Raw genomic sequence first — 15,584 nt, 5'->3', positions numbered from 1 at the left:
TTGTTTCCTGCAGCAAAATGATTTCTAATGGAAAACCTGAATTGGCTAAAATTCAAAGTCCACTGAAGTAAATTTTTCAGGACCGCAAAGAAGCTTGCATTAAGAGTATCGAAATAAATATTTGTATGATCCAAAAACACAGGTTTAATTGAATTTAGAAACATAATCAATTCAATCACTAAGGCTATATATTAATATGAAATACATAGCAGGCACAGTAATATTAAATTTACAAGGATATACAATTGGAGTAAGCTATACAAAATATACAATACAGAGCAATCTGATTAAATTCAATTTACAAGTTTAGACATTTTTCGGTTAAGCAGATTCAGTCAATTATAGAATTCATCAGTTAAGCTTATAGAAAAATACAAAATACATTGGAAGTAGACTAATTCAATTTACATGCATTAACAATTCAGGAGTTGTGTTGAAGGTATGTAGAAATTTGGTTATATTCAGAACCTTTTCTCAAGATCCTTCAAAGCCAAGATAATTTTTTATAACAACTGAGATTAACAGAGATGGAAATCTGCTTTTTGCCTTGCACTGAAATTAAACAGAGGTGTTGGTCCTTCAAAAAGAGAAGCACTACACTGTCATAAAAATGCAAAGAACTCAGGTCAAGTGAGAAAAAATTAGAAGTGTTGTTGAATGAACTGTTGTCTAAATATGTGTCCCTTTTCCTCAGTCATAATTTCTTCATGCTGTCCATTGCCATTGTCAGCTTCTTCTTCAAAATAAATGTCTGTAAAAAGAAAATGCATTGAAATGTATAGTACAGATCAAATAATTCTGTAACACTTTTGTGCTCACAGTTTTAGCTTAACTTACCTTCCAGTTCCTCTTTCCATATGACAGCCAAGTTGTGAAGTACAGCACATGCCACAATTATATTTTTAGCTGTTCTTAAGCTTGTGCCTATGTTCTTAGTAAGACATCGAAAGCGTCCCTTCCAACACCCTAAGCAACGTTCTATGACATTGTGGGTCTTCTTGTGGCTTGTATTGTACATCTGTTCTTGTTGTGTTTCTGGATTTCTGAGAGGTGTTAACAAATATTTCTGTACACCATATCCACCATCTCCCAACAAAATGAAGGGTCCAAATTCATCCTGTTCAAATTGCTCCTTAATTCTACTCTCGTTAAAAATGCGAGATTCGTGGGTGCTTCCTCCCGACTGTGCCACTACATTCAGAATTTGGAAACTTGCATCACTTATAACCTGAAATGAATAAGATATATGTTAACCAGCAAGGAATTTCTATAAAAAATTAAAAGTGGTAAAAAATTGTAATGTGAGTGCTCAAATGAAAACTAAGAATATGATGTCACTCAGAAGAGAAATGTATATCTTTTTTTAACAATTTGGTAAAAAATGTGAAGTTTTTTTAAATACGCAATAATCTTCATTCTTTGAGTTTTTTCATTGTGCTAACAGCTTACAGCAGTTGTGTAAAGCATGCCATTCTCAAGTTGAGACATCACAATATAATGCAAAAATTAACATTCCAGTAATAAATTTAAATTCTCTACTCAGGATTTTCTTTACGCTTCACAAAAGTAACCAAAAACATGTCGCCAGTTAACCTATAAACTCGAAACTTATTTCTATAAATGCATTCATTGTGTCCCCATAAAATTTTTGCTAGATGTCATCTTCTGCATCACAAAACCGAGAAAGGGTGAACAAATTTCGAGAGAAATTAAAAGCAGATCCTGAGTTGTATGCTGCATATCTTGCCTAAGAGAGAGAATGTGATAAGCGAAGAAAAAATGTTACATTCAAGTGTGCAAGCAGTACCATAGTGTTATAAAAGAATAGGCTGTCTGAAATGGAGTGTAAAAGGAAATACAGAGAGAAATTGAAACAACAATTTCCTGAAACACCTGAAAAAATAAAAACATATCATCTCCAGAGAAATTGAAGTTATAGTTAAAATAGTTCGTTTGGCAAGGTTGTAAGTAAAAATAAAAAAAAATCATTACCATCGAGTCCATCAAAAGGAAGAGCTGTGATAAAAACACTAACATCAAATGAAGTTTCAGGTTTCAGAAAATATTTGTCTTTTCATAAGTAAGGCCTTCAGTAACATATGAAGCAATAGAAAAGATTCAGTCTTTTTATCAAGGAGATGAGATCAGTTACCAGCATCCAGGGAAAAGGGATGCAATTTTTGTTCATGATGATGTACCCGGTGAAAAGGGTTCTAAACAAAAACGTTATCTGCTAATGACAAAAAAAAAAATTGCTATGTACTTTTTATATATGGATACCATGAAATTAACATAATATTCACAAAATTTTTTGAACTCAAACATTTGTATTACATTATGCCCCACAATGAGCGCATATGCAACTATCCTTCGAACATGGATAACTGTACCTACTACTAAAGCTTTGTTTGACAACAGAATGCCTTCCATCTTCTTATAAGTTACTGATAAAAGATACTGTGTGTGAAAAAGAAAATGAAAGATGTGATGATTGTAAATATTTTGATATTGCTTCACTTGTAGAAAAGAACTTCAAGAAACATCCCATGACCTGAAAAAAATGGCCCAACACGGCAACTTCAGCTAATATGAATGGTTGTGTAAAAGATGAATCAAAAGACATTCAAAATTAAATAAAGCATTTCAAATTCAGTTTTGTAAAAGCAAGCAGACCTATTACTTTTAAAAGTGTACAGAGAAGCCTGATGAAAACATCACATTTCTGCAAATTGATTGTGCAAAAAATTATACAACTCTCTTTCAAGACGAAATACAAAATTTCACAAGAATCATCAGCAGACCACTCTGTTTACAGCTGTAGTTAGGCAACAAGATAAAAAACATGCAATGATAGTTGTGAGTGATGACTTGAATCATGGTAAAGATGCAGTTTGGGTATTCCTAAGAAAAATACTTAAATTTTTAAAAGTACTGCATCCTGGAGCAGCAACTGTGAAACTGAAGAATCAGATATGCTTAAGGACTCCGTATATCCTACCCACAATGGTAACAAAATACTTTTCTGTTAATGAATTACATAATATATGAATGCGATTTAATATTCACAAACAGAGCAGAACTTCTTATAGTTGTAAAGAAATACAGATCAGAAGTTTGTCCCACCAGTAATGAAATTAGCTTAGCATAATTACCATTAATAAATCAGTATATATAAGTTCATCACTTATATTACAGTTAAATAGAGGTTAGAAGATTTGAATGAAACAGTTTTGCTTCAACTTTCTTAAAGGTTATTCAAGTTAGATAAATGCAGCTAATTTTGTAAAGCTGTCCCACCCCTAAGTATGAAATTCCTGTAACATAGTAACGAAGAGGAATTTCAGGGTCTGCACCAGTACTTATTCCCTTGATATTATTAGGCCTAATCTATCCATTCTGGCTGGATGACTGTCCAACTTGTGCTTCGACATGTAGCCATGAGACCAGCACTGGGCTGTCGATCTGGGCCCTTAAAGGCTGCTGCGTCACATATTATTATTACTATTACGAAATTTATTCATATTTACGCGAGTTCTTTTCCTTTGTAACGAGGTTTGGGGGAAACTTTGATGTACGATTTCCTCAGTGTCAACAAATTATCGTAAAAGAGCAGATTTGTCTGTGTTTCTCGAATACATAATATAATGCTGACAAAAGACACATTTCAGTGCCAACGATTATTCATTTTATGTGCACAAGGTAGGAGCAGTTGAGATAGAGGGAAAGAAAGGAAACCGTAAATTTAAATTTATCTTAGGTTTGCTCATTCGTGTATTATGTTGATGTATTGTTTGACCTTCTCGTAATTCTCCAGAAAAGCTACAGTTCGGCCAGCCATTTCTGGCCGGTGGGATGCGTGTGACAAATTTGAAGCAAGTCTGAGCTAACATATGACTTACCCATAGCTGATCCTTCTGCCCGCCTGCCTCCATGATGGTTGAGTGACTATGAGTACAGTCAGTGCAGTGGAAAAGTTGAGCGCCTGCAGTTAATGAAGTCGAACGAAATGTTCGGAATATTTACACATAAGTTCTACACTAAAATAATTGTTTCTTCTTCACTTATAAATATTATACACACAGTTTTACACTAAAACACATATCTCTTTTTCACTTGGATAGAGATATTTAGACATCCACTAAAATACATATAGAACATTTGCACTAGTAAAGAATAAACTTTTCACTCCAATTCTTCTACCCCTGATATTGCTCCATCTTCGCCGTCTTCTGACTTGCTATCACTGCTATCATTAACTGTAAATGCTATTCTTTCGAGAGCATCTTCTACTAACCCTTCCATTTCGAAATAATCAGATTCAATTTTTTCTGAATGGCAGCAAACATTTTTCCACTTATCTACTCTGATTTCTTCAAAGCTTTGCCGACATAATGTCATAACATCGGCTATCTTGAATGTAGTGTTTCTACTGGCTACCCACTGTTTTGCGGCAGCCCAAATCATCTCTAAAGGGTTCAAATCTGGATGGTATGGTGGTAATTTCAGGACACTCTGACCATGTTCCTCCATTATTGAATCTATGAGATATTTCTTATGTTGGGGTTTGTGCCATTTTATTAAATAATAATGCTAGGTCTTAAGCATATTTTCCGTGTATTTTCATTGGATTATTTTACGACGCTGTATCATCTAGGTTATTTAGCGTCTGAATGAAATGAAGGTGATAATGCCGGTGAGATGAGTCCGGAGTCCAGCACCGAAAGTTACCCAGCATTTGCTCAAATTGGGTTGAGGGAAAACCCCGAAAAAACCTCAACCAGGTAACTTGCCCCGACCGGGATTCGATCCCGGGCCACCTGGTTTCGCGGCCAGACGCGCTGACTGTTACTCCACAGGTGTGGACTTTTCCGTGTACTAAATGCCATTGCTTGTAAGCCATGCTTTCGTATCATCTTTCCGAGTGTTTGATGTGGGTGGTTTATTAATCTGTACATTGTGGTAGGAAGCATTATCTATCCCTAACACTGTATTCGGCTGTAAATTTGGTATTAATCGTTCTTTGAGCCAATGCTGATAATTTTCGGAGTTCATGTCATTACGGTAGTCACCTGTTGACATTCCTGATTTAAAAATAAGTAGTGGGTTTGGAACGAAACCTGATTGGCCACCTGCATGCATGATTATTAATCTAGTGCCTTTGGATGTTGGTGCCATCAAACCTGCCGTGCTGTCATCACTCCAGTTGTTAGGTCTTGTGTGGCTACTATGGATATAAGTCTCGTCTTTATAAACAATCAGACGATCCTCTTCTAAATATTTCTTAATAGCCCGTAGGTACGTTATACGCATGGACCTGATGTCATGTCGTTCAATTAGAGCCGCTCGATTGTTTCTCGTTTTCTTCCATCTGAACCCCATATTTTTTAATGTTAATTTTAAACTTATTTTTCCACCAGAAAAATTGATTCCGTCTTTCAGCTTACAAAGGAGTTTGCTTACTGTTGGTACGCATTTCTCTTCGACATAGAAGTTATAAATTATTCGTCGAATGAAATCTTTGTTGAAATTATTTATATCAGTGATCCGTTTCGGAACATTGTGTTTTTTACCAGGCGTTTCGAATGAAGTTCCCTGTTCTTCAGCACGTTGCCTCTCCTTGATAATCCTTCTCACGGATCTCTCAGACACGCAGGTCGCCGCTACAACTCTCTCCTGAATTCTCTTCAAAGGTATCAGCGTCTCTCTGGCCTCTGATTCATGCTTCATGAATGCGTGAACGTTAGAAACGACTTCACGGCATTGACAATGCAATGTCTTGGATGCTAGTTTCGAAATAACAGGTGGTATTTCAACACGTAGAACTTTCGTGTATCACTCACTATACTAACTACACTTTACACTCTCGTCACGCTAGCCCCACGTGGCTCCGGAAATATACTGACACTGCTCATGCGCCACGGAATGTAGGCTCGCACTGCGTGGTGAGACGACAGCGCATCCAGAATCCACTGGCCAAAAAGGAACGGCCGAACTGTACACTGGAAGTGGAATAATAATCCTTGCTTCATTGACTTCTGTCACATATACAGACAAATTATTAGATTTATTTTATTGGACTATTTTACGACGCTGTATCAAAATCTAGGTTATTTAGCATCTGAATGAAATGAAGGTGATAATGCCGGTGAAATGAGTCTGGGTTTCAGCACCTAAAGTTACCCAGCATTTGCTCGTATTCGGTTGAGGGAAAACCCCGGAAAAAACCTCAACCAGGTAACTTGCCCCAACCGGGAAAATTATTAGACTAAATATAATTTTTGTATAAATATATTCCTTTTTAAAATGGAGTACAGTTGCATAATGGAAGATATACGAAAAAAATTAAATATATTAATAGTATTTATGTATTCCTTTCGCCTTGGTGAGCATTTCAAGTTCCTCTGGGATTTTGTGTATAAGATTTCTACAAGACACCCGAATTTCAGTGTGTCTATACCAAATATCTATTAATGATTGTGTGAGTCCAAATTTAGAGGTAATATTGAATTTATTAAATTTCTTCTTAACAAAAGATTAATGATTATCAATTGGTTTGATATCAGGACTGCTGTCTAGCCAATTAATTGCTTTGGTGTGGGAATCCTGAAGAAATTTCAAAACCTTTTTCACTCTATGGCATGGAGCACCATCTTGCAAAAATATGCAGCCATTATCAGGAAATCATTCTGTTTTCTGTGACAGTAGAAGCTAGTCGGTCACAATAATTGAAAGAGTAATAGGATAAGTGTTATAAATATTATGTGCTCATTTACAAAACTACGGAATGATAGACTTAAAAGTTTAAGAACGATATATTTAATCTAATAATTTGTCAACGTCTGTATAAAGTGGGCCAAATATAAATGTGGTTTTTGTCAGTAGCCACAAATACTTTCAACATAAAAATCGTTTGACATTTAATTAGGTATTCTTACTAATATACTGTAATGAACTGTTGTAGCCCTCCTATTCTCCACTTATCACCACTATAACAACATTTCTCTAGTAACTCTTCCCGGACTTCTCGCATGTTATGTTAGTAATTAGTTAGAAAGGGGGGGGGGGCAACAACATTGAAGCAATTTTTATTGTGCTTCCTTCAGTGCACCTTTTCTGCAGAATTACAAATTACAACTCTTTTTTTCTTGTATCAAATAACTGAAATAATATAATATAATACTATATAAAATGTAAATAAAGTTATGGTCAATCTAGAGCATCCACTAGCCACTGAACGAATATTGCACACTTTTATCACTGCCAATGTGGTGCAATAAACCAATTTTCAATACTTTTATCACACCCACAACACATTTCAAATCTTATTGTACCATACATGAGTCATTCCACGTTAAATCGCACAAATTTATCCTCGAATTGTCTTTCATGTCTCTTATTTAGATAAAACAAATTGTACACATTCTATGGATTGAAAAAATAAATACGTGTTTTATTATTGTTGTCTATATCGATTATTGCAGTAGATATGTGTCATCAAAGATTCTGAAATAGTTCGCGCATCATTATTGTTAAACGTGATTATCTCCACTAATAATCACCAAAGAGATTTGCTCTTTGTCTCACTTGGAAGGTGACAGTACATGCTTTGTTCTTCGCATAATAATATAAATATATAAGTTTGTTAACTTTGTTTTAAAAATCATTTAAACATATAAAAATATGTTTTAATGGCAGCGACTTATTTTAAAATTACAGAAAAAAGTCCTTAAATACCTTGAAATTATTTTAACCACCCTTAAAAAAATCACAATGCTACTCTGAAGCGTTGAAGAATAATTAAATTATTCACCAAGCTGCGCGTTTTGAGTTTGCGGCCTGCGTAAGTACTGTTGCAAGATGATGTGCAGGTGCAGCTCCAGATGAGAGTCGTGTGACCACTTTGCACTGTTCTAAGGTCAGAATATCACTCTTTCACGTAATTTATGCAATATAGTACTTATTTAAATATTGTTTTTGTAAAATATACAGTTGCAAGAATGATAATTACAGTTTACACAACACTACACTTCTAAAACTAATCACCTACAATCAATTCTATTTAATGTCCACCACTTTACTCTCACTTCGAAGTGAATAGTTCTTTATTATGGCCTGAGATTTTGTCAGTGGAACAAAAGAATGAAGTTGTAAGATACCTCGTACCACTTTTGCTTGTTGGTACCTTGAGTAAAAATATGGCTATATTATTTGTATTCACTAATGATAAAAATTTAAAAGGAATATTATAAATAATATTAATTCCATCAAGCACTAATTTAATATTTTCATGATGAATATAGACACAAACTGAGTGTGTGCCACTTGTTCCAGGGAGTACACATTTCTTTGATCTGAGTTTGAAAATTTTTGAAAACCCTATTTCGATATATGGATATTGCTCTTTGAAACACTAGTAAGTTTTCTTAAGATTACATAGTATTAATCTTTTCTGTTTGTGAACTCTCTTTCCATCTTCTTTAACTGAAACACAATTCTTTTTGTCATCCATAACCCTCCTCACATCATCAGAATTTTAAAATTGAACAACCTTCTCTACTATAAATGTTCCAAACTTTTGCCAAAATCCCCTTTTCTGCTTCTACATGTTTAGAAATTCGTATCATGTGAGTGATGATATTAAAATGCTGTTGAATTTAGTACAGCACCAAATTAAAAAATTGTTAATATTTGTATTTTGAGATTTCTGTCGTCTGTTTCATGGAAGAAATCTATCGGTTTCTGTATTATATCGGAGTTATTTTAATTTTCAGCTGAAGTTGTGTCTTCTGTGATGTGAAATATTTTATTTTTAAGCGTATCTGTAACTTTCTGCATTTTTTGTTTTGGATATTTTTTTTTGATAATTCTGTCGTCTTTATTGGCGATTCTCAATCATCACTAAGCTCTCACATATCTTCAATATATTATTTTTAAAGTTACTTCTTACTCGGAAGCAATCTGAAATCAGCGTAGTTCTATGTAAAATATAATAAATTATAATTATTTTTTTTTGCATTTTTAAAGTAAACTGTCATAAAAAAATTGTTTAAAAAGTTACCCTCTAAAATAACCCCATCAATAAATCAATTAATATAATATTATATTGGTTACCATTTCAAATGACACCAATACTGAACGTCTATGATGCATAGAATCTTAACAATGAGCATTTTCACACCGCGATGCACATGAATTTGGAAATATAATTAAAAGAATATAAATGGTGAAGTATTAAAGTAAGATCCCAGAAAAAATTACAGACCTCTTATTTTGATCTGCAGAACATACTTTAGAAGATTTAAGCAAATACTAAATAGTCACATTTCGTATACAGGTGTTTGATTTTACGTGGAATGACTCACATGCACACAACACAATACCTACTCTGAAAGACTTAGGAATTATTGCTAGATAAATTAAAGGGAAACTGCTAAGTGTTAAAGCGACATTACGTGCTTTTATAACTAGAGGTTATCTGTTTATTTACGTATAGAAACAGCACACGACCGATAATGTATTACTCACTCTCGCTGCGGCTATCGTAGCTGTATGCTCCGGCACGCGATCTCACTCTATCTGACCCGAACACACCATCAGTAAATTATTTGCACAGAGACTTCTTATTCGAATAGCATTTTAATAACAACGCAGTTCTACGTAAAACATTTCAAAGAATATAATAATATTTTTTTTATCTTTTTAGAAGTAGGTCCCTGACATATAAAAACGTATTTTAAAAATATAACCCCCTAAAAAGGGCCCATTTTATGTTTTGATTGAACACTAAAAATTAGTATATAATACTGCAATTATTGCACTTTAAAGTAGTATAAATACGGAATTTCTACGACTTACAGAATCTTCAGTATAACCATTTTCATAATACGTTGCACCCTAATTTACGGAAAAAATAACATTTAATAAATGACTAAATAATTGTGTCAGCCGAAAAAAATTACACACAGGTTATTTCATTTAATCAATAGAATATATTAAAAAAAAAAAAATTGGAGCAAATACTAAGTTGTCATGTTTCGTAGGTGTTCGATTTGACATGGAATGACTCATAGGGTTGGTGCACCAGTAGCGCACCAGTCACCAGTAGCTGACCAATGTTATATATATTCCATTTTAACTAAGTATCCAGATGTCTTAGGTACCTGTTCCTTCAGGAATCATTTTTCTGAACATAGCTTTGAGTGTATTGAATACACCCAATAACAAGAAGTGACATCTCCATTCATACAGGAAGTCTAAATGTAGAGTGTACTGTACTGAGAGCTGCTGTAGTTAGCACATGGTCAAGCACAAGGTTATAATATCAAGCTTCAGCCGCAGAAGAAAATGTAAGTATTGTTTTGCTTGTTGTGCTAAATATAAGTTAATAGCTTCCAGAAGGGCCTGAATTTTCAAGAATATCAATTTTATTTATTTTAAGTATTATAGGTTATGTGTACAAGTACTGGTACAGGATTTATTAGCATGTTACCATAAGCTGACCAGCAGTGGTCAAGCACTGGGACTGCTTGATGTACCAGTAGTTGTCCATATTGGTAATTGTTTAGATCAGTTTATTCTATCCTTACAAACAAACCATGGCACCACAGAAAATTTTGAAGTATCCAGAAGGGACCATGGTGAAAGCCATAATGGCTGTGCGAGAGGGAGAGGGTATAACAAAGGCAACAAGATTGTATGGTGTGCCACATTCCACTCTAATTAATAAAATAAAAGGAAAAGTTCCCGAAGAGAAGAAGATGGGCCCTTCCTCCATTCTGACTGAAGCAGAGGAGAACCTGCCTAACACAACTCATCTACTACAGCCTGCAGATGTGTCTGTCTTTCGAAGTCTAAAAGCAGGTTGGTCGAACATAGTAGCAGAATGGAAGCGGAAAACAAATAATAAGTACCTGAGCACTGTTTGGACCATTACTGGAGAAGGCATTACAAGAGAGAGCCAGTGCAGATACTATAAGAAATGGTTTCCAAAAATGTGGTCTATACCCTTTCTCTCCAGATGCTGTGGATTATGAAAGATGTATGACTCATGAATCTCGGCATTCTGATGGTGCAAGAGGAATTATTGCCTGCAAACCTACCATATTTTCTGTTGAGCACCTTCTATATATCGAATCAGCAATGAAGTCAGGAAGGGCAGAAGAGTTCAGGGAAGCTGAAGGAGAAGGAACCTGGAATAGTGAAGAATCCGCACGGGAACTGTTCAATCTAGGGCTTAAACTTCGGAAGAGAGCTATGCAGCAGGCAAACCACTCTGATATGAACAACTCCGATGCAAATAAAATTCAAAAGGAAAAAAATGGAAATGGGATATCTGACAGCTGTGACTTACATGATACTTCAGCACCATCCACTTCAAAAATGCCTCCTTCAATGCCATCTACTTCAAAAACTCTTCCTTCAACACCATCTAGGCCTACTACAACACCAATTTCAACAGCAACCAAATCAAAAGAAGGTATTAGTCCTGCATTTGCGAACACATTATTTGGCCAACAGAATCACCACAAAAATCCAAAACCACAAGAAAGAAACTACGACTACCTCATGCTGCTACCTCTTCGGAATGGTTGAAATACTGGAAGGACAAGGAAGATGAGAAGCAACAAAAGGAAAAGGCAAAGAAAGCAAGAACACTGAAGATGAAATTAAACCAAGATAAGCCTACACCAGTAACAAATTTGTCTAAGAGGAAAAAATGTGACGAGAATGAAACTTCCAATGAAGATGGTATTATGGAACTGCAAGATACCTCAGATGACAGTGTATTTACAACTAGTGATGATGAGGCAAGCAATGTGTATATTGGTAATCCTGCTACAAAGAAAAATGTAATTCCAGGAGCTTTTGTATGGGTCAGAGTCATGTCTGGAAAAAGAAATACCATCCGTTAGATATGTCTGCATTGTTCAAGAAATGAAAAATAAATCTGAGTTGAGTGTTATGGGTTGTAAATCTGTAAGTTCTGAACTTGTTTTCAAATTACAGTTAGATGATATTTTTGTAGCAGTTATGATGATGTTATAACTGTTCTACCACAACCTATGATTGAAAAGACACAGGACAGAATTTGTTACCGTTTCCAAAGTAAAATAGATGTGAAAGAAAAATAAGCCCTTCATGTCTAAGCAAATTTTTGTATTATATACTGTTGTTTTGTGTGACTGAAAGGTTTTGCAACCTAGTGATAGTGACTGAATTAATTAGTTGCTTTATAATGTCTTAAATTGTTATGTAATCTTCAAATATGTATTCTGGTCAAGTACTGGAACATTACTGTTCAACAACTGGGATGCAATGGTCAGCTACTGGTGAGTTAACGCATTGCTTCAAGAATGTTTTTTTTCTCAAACCATTTAATATGTATCCTACATTTTCCAGTACCATTCATTTGTGTAATCTTAAGGGAATCATTACTGATAATTTCAATTCTTATTTGTAAATATCCTTTAATTAAAATTATATTGTAGTATATACTTTCACTAAACGGTCAACTATTGGTGCATTAACCCTATATAGAATTACTACATTAACACATTTAGTATATCATGAAATATGTAAAATGTAATTATTATGAAAGTCACCATATTCCTCTTAGAATTAGTTTTTTTAGGTTATTTCACGACTCGGTGAATCTTATGTCCCAGCCACTATAGGAACTTGATAAAATACCTTGAAATTGCCTTGGACTTATAGTATTGATTAATAGAAATTGATGTGATCACTGGGAAAGCTGTAAGCCCACCCAACCCGCCCTAAATACGTACCTTATATGCCAAAAACGTCGTGCGTGAACGAAGAATGCGCCTTATTTCCTTAATGTAAGAGTGAGTTTCAGTGTTGCCAACACAGCGATGATATTACACACCTAATCAAACCTAACCTAAACTCATACTACATACCTAATCAAACCTAACCTAACCTGTCACATAATACTACACACCTGTCGTAACATTCCTCACAATTAGTGTCATTTCGTTTTCTAGTATTGCCGGCCCTGCCAATCGTGTCGGTTACTATCTAGTGGAAGTGGATCGTACTAATTCTAAGAGTCCACACCTGTGGAGTAACGGTTAGCGCGTCTGGCCGCGAAATCAGGTGACCAGAGTTCGATTCCCGGTCGGGGCAAGTTACCTTGTTGTAATTTATCCGGGGTTTTCCCTGAACCCAACATGAGCAAATGCTGGATAACTTTCGGTGCTGGACCCGGACTTATTTCACCGGCATTATCACTTTTATCTCATTCAAACGGTAAATAACCTATGATGTTGATAAGGAGTCGTGTATTATGCACCTATTTGACTAAACTAGTACTTAGGTAGTTCCCTCTGCTTATACACCTTACATATACGAATCTGTGACAAATTACGTTGGGTTAGTTTTGACTTTTATAATGCCTTGCATGTATCACCAACTGCATCTTTACAAAAATATCTATTAAATCAACGATTTTCACTATCGAAATCACCGGAACTACCTCAGCCCTACTTTGAACAAAATTTGAACCTAGGTCTACATACGGAGTGTAATTTCATTTACAGTACGTACGTACCTGAACGTTTAGGGAATACCATCCCTTTCGGTTCATATATATTTGTGACAGTTCTCCTCCTGGATTTGTTATAGGTATGTGCGTGCCATCTATGGCGCCAATAACCTAAAAAAGATCAAATATCGCAATAGGTTATATGGTACGTTACTAAAATTAAGTTACCAGTACAGTCCAAATTTCTCTAAGGTAAGCATTCACATAAAATATTTAAATCGTGAAATGTAATTACCTGAGGAAATCTTGCTATGTCGTAAAACTTTCTCGCTGTTGATATTCGTTTCTCTTCACTGGGAAAACGTACGTAATAAGGCGCAAGTCCAGCGATTGCTGCTGACACATTCGTTATTATACGGCTTGCAGAAGCTTGACTAATGTTGTGTAAGTCGGCTGTGTTGTCTTGGTAGCCAGATCTAACATAATAACGAAGTGCAGTTAACACTTGCGTCTCAATTGGAATTGACAATCCGCGATTGTCTTCATTCTCGTACAAGGTGGGACGTACCAACTCTATTACTCTTCTTGCATTTTCCTTTGTGAATCGATACCTATTCCTAAAATTTACATCGTCGTAGTTTCTAAATATGTCCAGTCTAGGTAAGTACCTCTTCCTCTTGCGTCTCATATCACGAATTCGACGTACGTCACTTACATTCAAGACATCATAATCAGCCATCTTCCTAAGCCAGATCAGCTTTCTAAACAACCCACTGCCTTCTTGATTGCATCTTAAAAAGCGATCCAGACCAGTGTTGCCAACACATAAATTGTATCCCCCGTCAGTATAACACCTGGAAATCCGTCAGAATCCGTCAAAATTAAAAAAAAATAATACCCTATATATATATATATATATATATTAACACAAATTACTTACTAATTCTGATTAAAATAATTATTACTCAACATTGACTTGATTACGAGCAAATTTGAAACAGGACATTCTTAAAAATAGTACGGCACAGGGCTGTTCAAATAAAAAGTAAAATCTCCCAAAAATGAAACAATTAAAAATGGCAGCAGCTAAAAATGTCGAAAGACGATGTAAATCGTAATTCCCGCCAGAAAATCCGTCACCCGTCAAAGCCATTTTTTTCCCGTCCGCTACGTTGAAATTCCGTCAATTTCGACGGAATTTCCGTCCAGTTGGCAACACTGATCCAGACCATACTGACGAGATCTCAAATTTAGCCCGCCAAACCCAGCTTAGCACGCGCACTATCGCTAACGCTGGTTTATGAATACGAAAAACGTTAGTTTGCTGATCATCCACCGGAAGCAACTACTTAGCCCGCGATAAGAATATCTATGTGTGCGGCCCCAACCAATAAAATAATAATGTTGTCAGACAGAAATGCCACAAATATGTGTAAATGGAGCCCCCCCCCCCAAAAAAAAACGGAATATCCATAATTTGCTTCACAAAAAGAACTTTCATATTTACAACACATAGCTATGTTGTCACATGGAGCAACGAAAGCAGCTGACATAATGCTGGCTGTAGGCGGACCAGCGAAGTCTTCCGAAGTTGGAATGGAAAAAAATAAATCCATGTCTGCCAGTAAGGTAGCTGAAGAATAACGAATTTGCCAGAGGAGAGGCGTTCAGAGAAATAATTTTGTGACATTTTAAGATCAGAGAATTCATAATTCTCACGATTAAAATATAATTTCAGCAGTAGCCTAAATTTTCTTTTCGCTTTATGAACAGGGAAAGCAATGCTTCCCTTGCCTTTTATGTATGGGACACCACTGGTTACTGAAGAAAAGAATAAATTGGACACTAGAAAGACATCTCAGTTTTGATTTACAAACGGTAAACATGCAGTGCTTGTGAAATTTTGTTAGTGACGTGGCTGGGGAGGAAGAGATAAGCTTGCAAAAAGAAGAGGAAAAGTGTCCTATTGTACGTAATTAATGTGGTATTGCTTACAAAATACCCTGATGGTAGGGAGACAAAAAAGAAAATATGAGAACATCATGACTTTGATGAAGTTCGAACCAAGCATTTTATAATT

The 15,584-nt window shown here is 35.4% G+C and overlaps 2 protein-coding genes across 3 annotated transcripts in view; one reads left to right on the top strand and one right to left on the bottom strand.

The window, feature by feature from the left end:
* Positions 1-15,584, top strand: part of LOC138691468 (uncharacterized) — a 46,282-nt gene that overhangs the window by 29,070 nt on the left and 1,628 nt on the right. The gene's annotated exons all lie outside the window — the stretch shown is intronic.
* On the bottom strand, positions 98-14,337 carry LOC138691467 (putative nuclease HARBI1). 2 transcript variants are annotated; one of them, XM_069813417.1, is made up of 4 exons: positions 13,800-14,337; positions 13,571-13,675; positions 838-1,228; positions 104-751 (listed from the first exon to the last, which is right to left on the bottom strand). In XM_069813417.1, exons 1-4 carry the CDS (start codon positions 14,241-14,243, stop codon positions 642-644), a joined length of 1,050 nt encoding a protein of 349 aa, XP_069669518.1. In that variant the 5' UTR covers positions 14,244-14,337; the 3' UTR covers positions 104-641. The 2 variants fall into 2 exon arrangements, with proteins under 2 accessions (XP_069669519.1, XP_069669518.1); XM_069813418.1 differs by lacking the exons at positions 13,571-13,675; positions 13,800-14,337 and adding an exon at positions 3,900-4,844 and having other exon boundaries at positions 98-751.

The sequence above is a fragment of the Periplaneta americana genome, chromosome 16 (assembly GCF_040183065.1).
Source record: "Periplaneta americana isolate PAMFEO1 chromosome 16, P.americana_PAMFEO1_priV1, whole genome shotgun sequence".
Classification (NCBI taxonomy): domain Eukaryota; kingdom Metazoa; phylum Arthropoda; class Insecta; order Blattodea; family Blattidae; genus Periplaneta; species Periplaneta americana.
Note: the sequence above shows the minus strand (reverse complement) of the source record. Positions and strands in the feature narration are given on the sequence as shown.